This window comes from Rhopalosiphum padi, chromosome 3 (genome assembly GCF_020882245.1).
Source record: "Rhopalosiphum padi isolate XX-2018 chromosome 3, ASM2088224v1, whole genome shotgun sequence".
NCBI lineage: Eukaryota > Metazoa > Arthropoda > Insecta > Hemiptera > Aphididae > Rhopalosiphum > Rhopalosiphum padi.
In genome coordinates this window covers 17789392-17802926 of record NC_083599.1, presented here as the reverse complement: position 1 = coordinate 17802926, position 13535 = coordinate 17789392, and the positions used below count along the sequence as shown (strand labels likewise).

The window sequence follows — 13535 nt, the reverse complement described above, 5'->3', positions numbered from 1 at the left end:
AAAGGCTTGGGGGCTGGAGCAGTACATAGACGTTTTTCAAAGTAAGTACAATTCATTATAAATATGTAAGTTATACGTGTATAACGTGAATTCGTAAGATTTGAATGAACTCGTATATTATTGTATGTGTTGTTTTCGTTTCACAAACATAAAAAATAGCAAATTTTAGTTCACCCGTTACAATTTTGTGTATTTAGTTAGATAGCTTAAATAATAAAGTGAATTGAATTATTATAAACTTAAAGGTAAGAATATTATCTGTGCAATTTTGTGGATTCTTAGAATATAATTTTTTATTTTATAAGTTTTATAATAGTTTAATGTTTAATCACTAATATTAAAGCTAACTACACAAAATTGGAATTGTTGAACACAAATTTGCTACGTTGTTTGTTTATAGTACAAAGACAACACATGTAGATCCTCTTAAGTATGTAAAGTATTGAATTGATTGAACAATCTTAAAAAAGGAACTACAACAGGGCCGTCGTTACGATTTGCAAGGCCTTAGGTAATATCTAAATTACGAAATGTGCGGCCCTTTAATTTATTGTAGGATAAAACCAATAAAATTTCCTATCAATAATAGTAATAATACTATGGAAATCAAAAGCGTGAATAGCGTTTAACATTTAAGGAGCATAGCCCTCTTACTATTTACCTACGTCTATATGACCAAAAATGTGTAATTATACCTAATATCTCTGTAGAATTAAATCCAACAAATAATTACTCAAAGTTGATTATGGTAAGTCAGTTAGGACATCTTCTTTCATGTATGTATAAAAAAAATAATTTATATTATACCATAATAAACAAATATAAAAAATATATATAAAGCTATTCTATAGCTAATAGCTATTAATATCTACGTGCATACAGCGCGGCGTATTGCCGTACTGGTTAGCGATAATATTATTATGTTATCTTGACGTGGCACTGGAAGGAGTGTGAGCGGTAGGCCACAAGACGTCTACAACGATAATAATAAACTAAAAAATATAATGATTTAGATGGGTACTGCATTAAAAATTAAAATTAAATACACTACAATACCCAACATAAATTAAAACCCGACAGCATAATATTTTTCATCATACAAATTACAAATAAACATATTATAATCATTGCATAAAAAAATAATAAAATTCAAAACTAAAAAATGTATTATTATGAATAATATTTTGTTATGAAGTGCGAATTGCGAGGCCCCTACAAGCGCGAGGCCCTAGGCACATGCCAGCGCTGCCTACCCTTAACGACGGCCCTGACTACAAATATACCTAATACTAAAAATTAACATACGATACAAACTCGGATCAAACATATCAATTATTATTGAAAACATTAATAATAGATACCAGCCATCTAATTTTTTTTAAATATAGTATAATTTAACACTAATTGATGATCCTAGGTAGTTTATGTTATAATAGTATGATAATTTCTAGTGTTACCTAAACTTGCAATTCTTTTTTTAAGAATATTAAATCAACTGAATACCTTAGTCATTTAATTTTGACCTACTTAGGAATATTATATGTTATAATATGACTTAATAATGTGGTAAATGTTATAAAATATGATTTTTATGGCATTTTAAATGGGCACTGGGCAATACATTTTCTTAGTATTCTTTTAAAATACCAGATATATAATATTTGATGATGTATAATATGTCCTTAAATTAATGCAAAATATTCTTTTAGTTTTCTCTATAAAAATACATTTATATAGCTAAATTTCAATACCTATTGACCAAATGCACAAATTGTGTAATATCACTTAAATCCAACCTGTAGTGATACAGGTAGTAATTACTAATTAGCCAAAAAAAGGTATTTTACTCAAATGTATTTATTGTTAGACGAAGGCATAGACATTACTTGTTTGAACATTTTAAGTGAGGAAATGATGAAAGAGCTAGTTCCAAAAATTGGTCATAGAGCCAAGCTTAAGGCAAATATTGATGAATGGAAAAAAGTACTAGATCTCACAAGTAGTCAAATTACAATTATGGTAAGCACAGTTTCTAAAATTTTAATAGGTATGTATATTATATATGTACTTATTTTAAACATATATAATATATATATATATGGATTAGTTGCCCATTACAATACTATATTATGTAGGTACCAGTAGCGCACATATAATTTTTTAACATTCTTCATGGGTAATTTATTCATTTAACTCACTATAATTATAATACACAACAAGTTGTTTTTACTTCAAATTAACATTTTGTTCCTCTTGATAAAGGACATATCTTCCCCATTAAGTATTGATTTTGAATCACCATCTACATCATCATTGGCAAGTGTTGAAGTTCTTACAGATACTCCATCAGACACTGAAATCTCCTTCACATCTTCCAATAATCAAACACTTAATGTATCAAATTCAAATGCAATTAATAATCAGCACTCAAATTTGAGTCTAATACGTCAATCTTCTGAATCGGTAATACTTAACTATTTAAATATTATAATTATTTAATTTTTTTTAACTTCCAAAATTTATTTTAGGTACAAAATTTAGTACTCAACTATTTGAACAATTCAAATGAAGGAAAAGGTATTTTGTTTAAGTATAGCGAAAGTGGAGTATTAGATAACTTGGGGAGAAGAAAATTATGTAATTTAATTGTCAGAAAAGAACTAGAAAACGAACCAGATAAAATTGTAACCAGCCAAAAGCTTTTATTGTTATCTCAAGAAATCACTTTTATTTTTCCAAAGGAACATATCAGTACCTACTATATTCCATATATGAGCTATGGTAAATTATTTTGTGACATAATTCAATTTTAACTTAAAATACTAAACTTGTTTTTTAATTAAATTTGTTTATGTTACATATCTACTAGGACCTACAGTAAAAAAAGCTGCAAAGGGAAAATTGTTGGACTGCTTCAATAACCGTCGAAGAGAATTTAAGAAAGCTGGTGTCATAACACATCATTCAAGAGGGACCACAACTATTGAACCAAATTTTCTGAACCCAAACACATTAGTGAATTCTGGTAAATAATATTATTGATTTGAGTGGGCCATTATTATTAAGTAATTAACTCATATTTTAATTATTCCATTTTGGTTAAGATATAGAAGATGTTGAAGAACCCTGGGATATAGTTGAAAAGTATTGGGATATTACCAAAAGCTATAGACTAAGAAATGTATTAAATTCAGAAACCCAAACAGTCAGTCAATATATGAATGAGTTCCCAGCATTAAAAAAACCTGTTGGTTATAAACTTGTAAGTTTTTTGCATGTTTATTTATACAGTTATATAGTATACAATCATTTTCTATCATAATTTTATAGTTACTTGAAGACTTTAATTTTTTGTATCCTGAAAAAACACAATCCTTATTTGAGAACATTCCCATTTATAAAGACAGAATTTTAGAACATGCCAAAAGTATATCTACAAATCTTAGAGATCCTACGCTCAAAAGCTTATTGCATGAATACTTAGATCAAGCTCAAGGTATATATTTATTATTAATTTATACTATATATATTTTTAATGATTTTATTATATTTTCAGAAAACGAAGAATCTTCTTTGGTGGCAGTATTCATGGTTCTGCCATTTTTGTTTTCCCCTGTTACTATTAAAAAAAAAAGGGGGAAAGGTAATTGGAGACCTTCAAAAAGTGAAATGAGAGATGGTTTCATACTTCATTTAAGGTCACATGCAGAGTTACAAGAATCTATTACAAGAAGAAAACAAAAATATGAACAATTAGCTTTTACATTGCAACCTTTAATTATTATCATAGGACCAACAATTAGTGATATTGCTCAGTATTTTGTCTTGGTTGATGATACATATTATCTTGTAAACTCTATTATTACTGCTGTTGACTGCTGTTTCAAAATTATCCATGCTCTTCATGCAGAGTATCCAGTTGAAAGTAAGCCAGTTTGGTATTTTATACAAAAAGGTTGCTATAAGTTAAAAACTTCTTGGGATGTAGAATATATTACAGTAAATTCATTAATGAGTGATCTAGATATTTCAATTTAAGTGCATTTTTTTCATAATATAATATATTTACTATCTGTTTAATTTAATTACATATCAAAATGGTTGTATGCTTTATATGCAAACAATGTTTTTCAACAGTTCATATTGTAACTAAACATTTTCAATATAAACATTTCAATTATAACTTTACTGTTTACTTTTGTGCTGAAAATGATTGTAATCGTTCATTTCATTTATTAAATTCCTTTAAAAAACACCTTACCTCTCATACTAAATACTTATCAATTGATTCATCTAGTACACATGAGTTAATTAGTACTCAATCACTATCTACAGGTAATCCTGAATATGTAGTTAGTAATACTGTTGTCACAGCGAGTTCACCCCAGTCATCAAATACTGAATCTGAATTACCAGAAACACAAATAAATACATTTTTAGCGTCATTATATTCAAATTCACAAATTCCTCGAAATGTAGTTCAAGAAGTTATGGACGGAATGAATGAAATAATAGGAGGTATAACTAGTACATTAAAAAAAGGTATTTAGAACAATTTGTTGATAAAAACGAAATATCGTGTGGTGATTTTTTTGAATATTTTAATAGTGCAATTGATAACATTGATAAAACTTTCTTAAATTTAGATACTGAGTATAAACGGTTTAAATATTTCACTAAACTTGGTACATATATACCTCCCCAAGAATATATAATAGGACAAAGGCCAAATGATAGCACAATGTCGAATACTTTTTCAATTAGACCAATTAATTGTACTCAACAGATTATCCCAATTCGTTATGTCTTAAAAAAATTTTTTCAAATGAAAAATATTTTATCAGACACATTAAAATATATAAATAACATCATACACTGTGAAACAATTTTAATGAATTTCATACAAGGGAGTGTTTGGAAAGAAAAACAGGAAAAACACGATTCTCAATGTGTATTACCTATATTTTTATTTTTTGATGACTACGAAGTAGGTAACCCTCTTGGTAGTCATTCTGGTGTGCACAAACTAGGTGCTGTGTATATTTCAATACCTTGTTTACCACCTCATATACAGTCTACTCTAAAAACAATTTTTTTAGCACTTTTATTTCATTCAACGGACAGACAAAAATTTGGTAACAATATTATTTTCAAACCTCTTATTGATGAATTAAACTTTTTAGGAGAACAAGGTATAGATATTGAAAGTAATGGTGAATTAGTTAATGTTAAGTTTGAATTAGGTCTTATCTTGGGAGATAATCTTGGTATACACAGTATTACAGGCTTTGTGGAAAGTTTTTCAGCTAACTATCCATGTCGAATGTGCAAGGTTCATAAAGAAATAATGAGAAAACAATGTTATGTAGATGAAACACTGATAAGGGTAGTAGATGATTACAATTTCGATTTGATTGAAAATAATGTCAGTAGTAGTGGTATTTCGGGAATTTGTGTTTGGAATGATGTTAGAGGATTTAAAATGTTTGATCATGTTGGTGTTGATATGATGCATGATCTATTAGAAGGTGTAATGAAGTATGACTTATCATTTTTAATATCCTACTATGTATTGGAATTAAAATTATTTTCCTTAGAAGTTCTAAATAATCGAATAATAAGCTTTGATTATGGCCCAGATAAAGGAAGTAAACCCTGTGTATTAAATATGGATCATATTCGTAAGAATACAATCAGACTCTCTGCTTCAGAAATGATGTCATTAGTTAGGTATTTTGGTTTACTTATAGGAGATTTTGTTCCTCAGAATGAACCAGTATGGTATCTCTATATATCACTAAGAAAAATTTTGGATATACTTAGTTCCACATCATTCCAAAAAGAATGTTCTAAATTACTACAAACACTTGTTGCTGAACATAACGAGTTATACCTTATATTTAGTAAGAACAATCTAAAACCTAAATATCATTACTTGTTGCATTACCCTACTATGATGTTGAAATTTGGCCCTTTGATAAATTTATGGTCAATGCGCTTTGAGGCTAAACATCAAATATCAAAAATTGCGGCAAATACTTCAAGTAATAGGCGTAACATTTGCAAGACACTAGCAATAAAACATCTGACGCGTACCTACGGTTGTCACTGTGTGATGGTGAGGTCGCGTCGGATGGTGGTTGAACGGCACACGGGAGGAGCACGGGGGAAAATGAATAAAATAAAGCAACACAAGTCTTTGGGGTACGACGGGGCTTTATTTGTAGGCAGAAAAAAATAATACAAATAAAGTAATAAAAAAAAACAAATGTGAGAAAAAAAACAGAAAGGTGTTAATGGACGGTGGGCACGGTACGGCAAAAAAGGTCTGTCGCGTACGGTGCGGTGGAAATGACTGGTTAGTCTAGGGCCGGTTCGCGGTCGCGTCGGGTCCGACGTTCCGACGCGGATCGTCGCGCGTCGGCGTCGTCCGTCGTCAACTTGTGGTTGAGAGAGGGCTTACGGCGAGGCTATCCGCGCAAATGCCGTTTGAATTCAAACGGTCTTTGCGCGGGGCCGCGTCACATCAATTACAACTTAATCACTTATTTTTAAAAGGTACTCTAGGTAGAAATATAGAATTCAGTCCTCCTCAATCAGTGGTTGACATTGACAGTATTATAAAAAAAATAAAAGTGTTTACTAAAATTGAAGTGTTTGATTCATTATGGAAATATTCATGGATTAATATTAAAGGTACTCGATATCAACCTAAAATGGTTTTGACTTTAAATATACATGAAATAGAACTACCTGTTTTCTGTTTAATTAATGACATTTTTGTTTATAATAATGATCAAGTAGTATTTTTTTGCTTTGAACTTAATACTATCATATTCAATGAACATTTTTTTGCTTATGAGGTAGAGGTAGATACTACCAAAAGTATATTTGTTTCATATGATTCTTTGTTGAATTCCATACCAAATAATATAAATATTTTATCTAATGGAAAAAGATATATAACAGTTAGAGGTGGTCTTTAAAAATTACTTTTATTGTGTAATTTTGTAGTAAATAAAAAATAAAACTAAAGTTATTTCAAAAGTATAACATTAATATTTATATATTGATGTATATTGTATAGAACCATCTTCAACACCTTGACATGTGAAATGGGGCCAGTCCCCAAAAAGTAACATGTCGCTAAGAAGGTAAAAAGAAGATGTAAACCTGTTAATTTATTTTTATTAATTGCATACTTTTATTCAGTTAATACAAACTGTAAATTGTCTACTTTTTTAAAATCAATATTTTAATCTTTGTAATTATGTTTAATATTTTTTTATGGCAAAAGTTTATTCATTGTTGTTTATTATAATATGTATTTACCTACATTTATAATGTATATTATTAGTTATTAATTTTATACTGTTTTGTATTTACTATTATTAAGTTATTTATTATTATTATGTTATACTAGCAGACCCGGCGAACTCCGTTTCGCCACCAGATTCGTTTTATGTAACATTTCGTTTGGTGATTAAAAGATAAAGAAAAAAAATTTTTTTTGTTATATATTTGAAAAGGAAAATATTTATTTCATTTCACAACAGTAATAAATTCATTTCAATTACCTACTAAAATGAAGTGTTATTTAATTGTTTCATTGTAGTGCTCTTTGGTAAACCACATTTTTTGTTTTTTGGTCTGACGTTAACACAAACAAAGCGGATGGTTTCCCAACTCGTGAACACGCAACGTATAACTGTCCATGTGAAAAACAATGATTTTCCAAATTTATCCCGCAAACACTAAGCGATTGGCCTTGCGACTTATTAATTGTCATTGCGAACGCAAGGCGAACTGGGAATTGCAATCGTTTGAAGTCAAACGGAAGATCAGTCGGAATCATTGGTATTCGAGGAATACATACATTTTCACCTGCGTACTTTCCGTTAATAATGGTTGCCTCAATTAAATTCGGCATAAGTCTCTTTACCGAAAGTCGAGTACCGTTGCAAAGTCGCGGTGGATTCAAATTACGCAGTATCAAAATAACTGTACCAACTTTCAGTTGCAAGTTATGTGGTGGAAATCCTGGTATCTCCAGAGAGTTCAAAAACTCCGTTGGATAATTTACTACATCATCGGGATTTGTTATTGAATCAACGGATTTGTATGTCACCAAATCGCCAGCAATTTTTGATTGAATGGTGAAATTCAGTGCGTGGACATCATTATTCTTTGCTGCAAGAATTGCTCGTTGACTTAACCAAGCATAATTCTTATAATTCTCACTAATGTTTGGGAAAACATTTTCAATAAGAACTAATTGAGTGTCTACAAATCGGCAAAAGTCGTTGGTAAGAGTAATTAATCCAGATGTCGCATCAACTGGGACTTTTCCATTTCCAAGATCTAACAATTGTTTGGAAAATTGTGCAGCACTTTGATCATTTTGAAGTTGAACTCTCATATTAGTGGTTAGCGATAATGTTTTTACGTTATTCCATAAAGGTGATGCCTTTAGGCAAGCATTCAATTCATCTGCAGGCGTTCCACGGGGAACTACTGGCAACGTCTGCCTGAAATCGCCTGCCAACAATATCATCAAGCCGCCAAAGATGTTGTTATTTCTCCGAAGATCCTTCAGTGTGAAGTTAAGTGCTTCAAGTGATTTCTTATGTGCCATTGTGCACTCATCCCAAACAATGAGCTTGCATTGCATTAACAATTTTCCAATTGCACTGGATCGGGAAATATTGCACGTTGGAGTATCAATTGTGTTTAAATTGAGTGGCAACTTAAGCGCAGAATGTGCAGTACGACCGCCATCTAGAAGAGTCGCCGCAATTCCAGATGATGCTAACGCCAAAGCTATGTCACATCTTGATCGAATAGTGGCCAAAATCAATGAAATGACAAATGTTTTCCCTGTTCCTCCAGGTGCATCCAGGAAGAATAGACCACCAGTATTATTGTCCACCGCTTGCATTAATGTTTTGTATACTTGTTTTTGCTGTTCATTCAGCAACGGAACATTATTTCTAACGAATTCCTGCAATGTATCAACATTGTATTGCAGCTCTCGATTTAATTCTTGGTTGAATGCATCGTGCATCGATCGATTTGGCGCAATCATTCCTACTTCAATCAGTAGCTTGTTTGCAATAGTCAAGCATTGATCCTCAATCAGAATCAATCCTTCATTGTAGATTTCATCGGTTATTTGGATGTCAGGATTATTCGTTTGAATACGCAAGCGATGCAAGATATCTTCACATATGGCGTCTTTGTATTTGTTCCATAACTGAATTGGTTGTGAAGGAAAACATGTGGTGATGATAATTGCGAACAGCGTTCGTATTTGGTACGCATTTGATGAAACAACTGAATCTGCAAGTGTTAAATCCCAATGAGAATCGTTCTCCAGCAAACCCAATAGTTGACATGCTTCTCGATATGTTTGGCATTGGTGGCCATTCACAGTTTTCAAATGCGCAAATGATTTCGGTCCACGTACATTTACTAACAGCAGTCGCAAATAAAAACATTCATCGTTTCTAGGATGAACAGTGTACATACGACCTAGTGCATCAGTTGAAAACACCTGTGGCCAGTCTGGAACTGGGGTTCCTTGTTTGCGACGTTGGAATTTCTTTGTTGATTGATTCCAAGTGTAATACTTGGGCATTTCAACGTACATCAGCGTCGCTGCGAATGGATCTGCTTCACACATTGCAAAGAAGCTAGTCAATGTTGTCGATGGTGGTCTCTCAGCTCGTTGTGCCGCATTAGCCTCAGTGAAGTAAACTCTTTGGCCATTTTCCAAATGCACTGCTAAATGTACAACTGTGGGATATCTTTCATGAATTTGAAATGACAATAATCGCCACAGTGCTTCATTAGTACTGACGTATCTGCCCATTTGGAAGTTGCTGATTTCGTCATTCACATTTTCCGACGCAATACCAAACACAGCCATGTCGCTGCCTTTTGTGACGTACTTGCACAAATATTTGATTGATTTGGCCGAATGACAACTCTCAACGTTTGCATGTGTTTCGAAAATTCGTGATAGCAGCGGGCAATATGGTACAATGAATTCATTTCCGATCTCAATCTCTTGATTTTGAACTTTAACTTTGATAGTTCGACCGTTATCTTCTTTTGAACGCCGACGATAAACTGGATATCCATCGTTCCCTGTGACTGTTTCAGCAACTAACGGTCGCGGATATCGTTTTGTGCACTTTCCATCAGCCATGCAAGGCGATAATGGATTTAATGTACCGCACGGTCCATGCACCATCTGTGTCATCACAATGTCGTGTAGACGGGGATCAGTGACTGGATCAGGAATTTCAGCTGATATGATGTCATCCACTTCATTTGAATGTAATTTGTTCAGCAACCAAATTAGGATATGAGCATGCGGTAGTCCACGCTTCTGCCATTCCACCGAGTACATATAACAACGTGTGTCACCAAAAACTCGATACTTAGTAAGCACATCCATCATAACCTTGAGTTTTTGCTGAAATACTCTGGCGATTATGTCATGGCGATCTTGCGGTTTTTGACCCGGTTCCAACTCGCGTTCAATTTCCGTCCACTTCGGATTGCATGTGACCGTAATAAATAAATCCGGAGTTCCATAATTTCGCACGTACGTCATAGCGTCTTGAGCGTATTCGTGCATGTGGCGTGGGCTTCCGATATAAGTTGATGGGAGAATCGTCAGTCGTCCAATATTCTGAACATCACCATCTGAATGAATAGCATCACGCAAGTGTATATAGTCCTCAGATCGTAGCTTTGGCTGATTGAATCTGATGAACGCTAAACGTTCGGTCTCGACTTTGACATACATGTCAACAGCGAATTGCTGGAATAGCCGACCGCACTTCAGAATGACATTCTCCTCATGTGTACGAATCATCATACGATACGCATAGTAATTCATTGCGCTTAGATTTTTATTATTCGTTGATACTCCTGAAAATGCAAAATTAAATGAATTGTTAATGGAAACCAATAAAAGTAATAATGGAAATAATTAGTGTGTGAATATTGTACCTGTAATTGGATCGACCATCTTCAACGTGATGTCGTATCCGTCTTGCCCTTGCCAATAAATGATTGGATATTGTAACGCATCGTACAAACGATGTGTCTCGTTTACACGATGCATGATATTGCTTCTTCGCTGAACGACAATGTCTCGTGATTTAGTTGGATCGCCAACAATAATTGCAGCAACATCATTAACGGTGGGTGCATTGAATCTTCGCACATGTTCACCTGTCGGAGTACAATCCGCTCTTATGACAAATTTGTGCGTATCCGATGGCATTCGTTCCAATGCTGTTTTGAACATATTAACCACAGCATTATTAGCGTGAAAAAATGCTTGCAACTGTTCAATAATTCGTCTCTTTAACTGTTGTGCTCCCTGTATATTGCACCGCACGTTCAGCTGATCCACCATCGACGAAATGAAATATATTTGCAGAAATTGATGCGGTTCATCTGGTGTTGGCACCATTGAACCATGCAAATGATATATTTGACCTTGTATCTGTAACTGCAAATAATCATTAAAATTTGTTCATGAATACATTGTAAATCGTGTGATGGTGTAGTGTGTGGTGTATATGAAGTTGTTATGTGTTGCAATTATGTGTTGGTTATGTGTGTTGTATCTTTTACCTTGCAAGTCGGCATGAAGCCGCCTTCTCGAATGATATTAGCTCCAAAGGAAGTCATGCGAAAGCAGTTATTGTATTCAAGGATGTGTTGAAGAAAATGGCTGGAATCGGGATCACTTCCATCAAACAATGTTTTCAGTGGCTGTGGTGGTGTAAGTAATGGATCCAGTTTGACTTTTCCACTTGCGCAGCACAATCCAACCGTTTCTCTTTTGAACTTTACCGCATTGCAATATCGGCATATAGTCGTCATTCGTCCAATATCCAAATTTTCATCATCACTGTAGTTCGCAGTGGGATCATATTGGAATGCCAAGCGATTGTATGATGCCAATGATCTTCGTGTGCTCACGCGATGTCTCAATCGGTCATTTTCTCTTATTATATTTTGTCTTTCTTCTCTTAAGTTCCTTGAATAGACTTGTTGCTGGCTTGCATGTCTTGTGCGGCGGCCGATGTTCGCACGTCGTTCTCTAGGCATTTTGGACTATGGACATAGTGTTGAATTTAACTTCAAATGCACGATCCATATAATTTACAATAAATGAAATTAACTGAACAGAGAATAATGATATCTGTCACACACTTTATCACGCACCGTTGCTATTGGTTTGAAGTACATGCTATGTATAATAGATGGCGCTGTATGTGAAAAACGATTTCCCCACTTTTCTGTTGAATTTTTCCTGAATTTTCCAGAATTTTCTTTGCTATAAACCTCACGGAGCCCAAGACCTTTCCAACGAATGCAAAACCGTGGAAATCGGTTCGTGCGTTCTGGAGTTATAGCGTCAGGGAGGAAAACCGGACTTATTTTTATATAATAGATTATATATACCTACACATATTATATAAATATCCATATTGGATAAGGTAATGATTATTAATTTGTAATTATGAAATGAATTGCTTTTTTAAATAAATGCTTATTATATTATTATTAAACTAAAAAATGTGTTGTTACTTATATTTTTGGTTACCACAACTTATAAAAATTATGTTACGTTAACCAAAATATCCTTACTACATCAAACTAAAAAATAGCCGTATATACCAATGTTTTAGTAAGGTTTACCAAAAAAAAATTGTTATCTATACATATATTTTGGTACTGGCAACATAGAGCTTTGAAACCATAACCAAATATTCTTGCTGTATCTGATTAAATAGCTGCTGTAAGTACCTACTGTCATAATGGGGATAACCAAATTCATTGTTAGACAAACATTTATTTTGGTAATGATAACATATTGCTTGTTTACATAAACTAAAATTATTTTGTTATAAATACATTTAATCAGTAGCTGCAACTAATAATAAAATATGTACCTACTACTTCGTTATTCTGTTGTTACAATAAAAAACCATTTACATAAAATAAATTGTAACAATTACCAAAAGGTTGGTGGTCATATATACAACCAAAAAATTGGGTTGTACCAATTGTTCATCGATTATCACAACTAATTATTTTTTTCCGTGCCCCGTGTTTTTCGTTGCCCGTACAAAATGCATTCGTGTTAAGTTTGGTTGCCTTATGCTAATATTGAGCGTGAGGATAAATGCTATTTTTGGTTTTCTGATTTGGTGTATAGATGATATTTCCGACATACCAACTTTACATAAATGTCCGCCCAGCGTTACATTTTTTCAATCGATTAACGATTAACCAATTTTGTATCATTCAAAAACAATCTATTATTCAAATAATCGATTAAATAATTTAATAATGGCACAGTCCTATAATAATAATAATAATAATAATAATAATTACAATAACAATCAATACATAATATGAAACGATACTAACAATAATTATACTATGGTCCAGTAGCCAGACGTATACTTTGATTGTGGATAGGATTAATGGTATTGAGTACA

General features: G+C 32.8%; 2 protein-coding genes across 2 annotated transcripts; one reads left to right on the top strand and one right to left on the bottom strand.

Annotated features, from left to right (window-relative positions):
- The first annotated feature begins 3132 nt into the window (after nucleotides 1-3132).
- Nucleotides 3133-4038, top strand: LOC132923821 (uncharacterized). Its single transcript, XM_060987797.1, has 3 exons — nucleotides 3133-3262; nucleotides 3331-3496; nucleotides 3557-4038. The coding sequence occupies exons 1-3, from the start codon at nucleotides 3218-3220 to the stop codon at nucleotides 4036-4038; spliced, it is 693 nt and encodes a 230-aa protein (XP_060843780.1). The 5' UTR covers nucleotides 3133-3217.
- A 3390-nt stretch (nucleotides 4039-7428) lies between these two features.
- Nucleotides 7429-10226, bottom strand: LOC132926887 (uncharacterized). The gene has a single exon (XM_060991310.1). The coding sequence runs from the start codon at nucleotides 10208-10210 to the stop codon at nucleotides 7607-7609; it is 2604 nt and encodes an 867-aa protein (XP_060847293.1). The 5' UTR covers nucleotides 10211-10226; the 3' UTR covers nucleotides 7429-7606.
- Between the last annotated feature and the right edge of the window lie 3309 nt (nucleotides 10227-13535).

What these genes read in the sequence shown, in the direction of transcription:
- LOC132923821 (XM_060987797.1), top strand. Translation starts at nt 3,218, where the DNA reads ATGAATGAGTTCCCAGCATTAAAAAAACCTGTTGGTTATAAACTT. An exon ending in AACCTGTTGGTTATAAACTT is followed by an intron (nt 3,263 to 3,330) that starts GTAAGTTTTTTG and finishes ATAATTTTATAG; the next exon opens with TTACTTGAAGACTTTAATTT. An exon ending in ATACTTAGATCAAGCTCAAG is followed by an intron (nt 3,497 to 3,556) that starts GTATATATTTAT and finishes TTATATTTTCAG; the next exon opens with AAAACGAAGAATCTTCTTTG.
- LOC132926887 (XM_060991310.1), bottom strand. Translation starts at nt 10,210, where the DNA reads ATGGCTGATGGAAAGTGCACAAAACGATATCCGCGACCGTTAGTTGCT.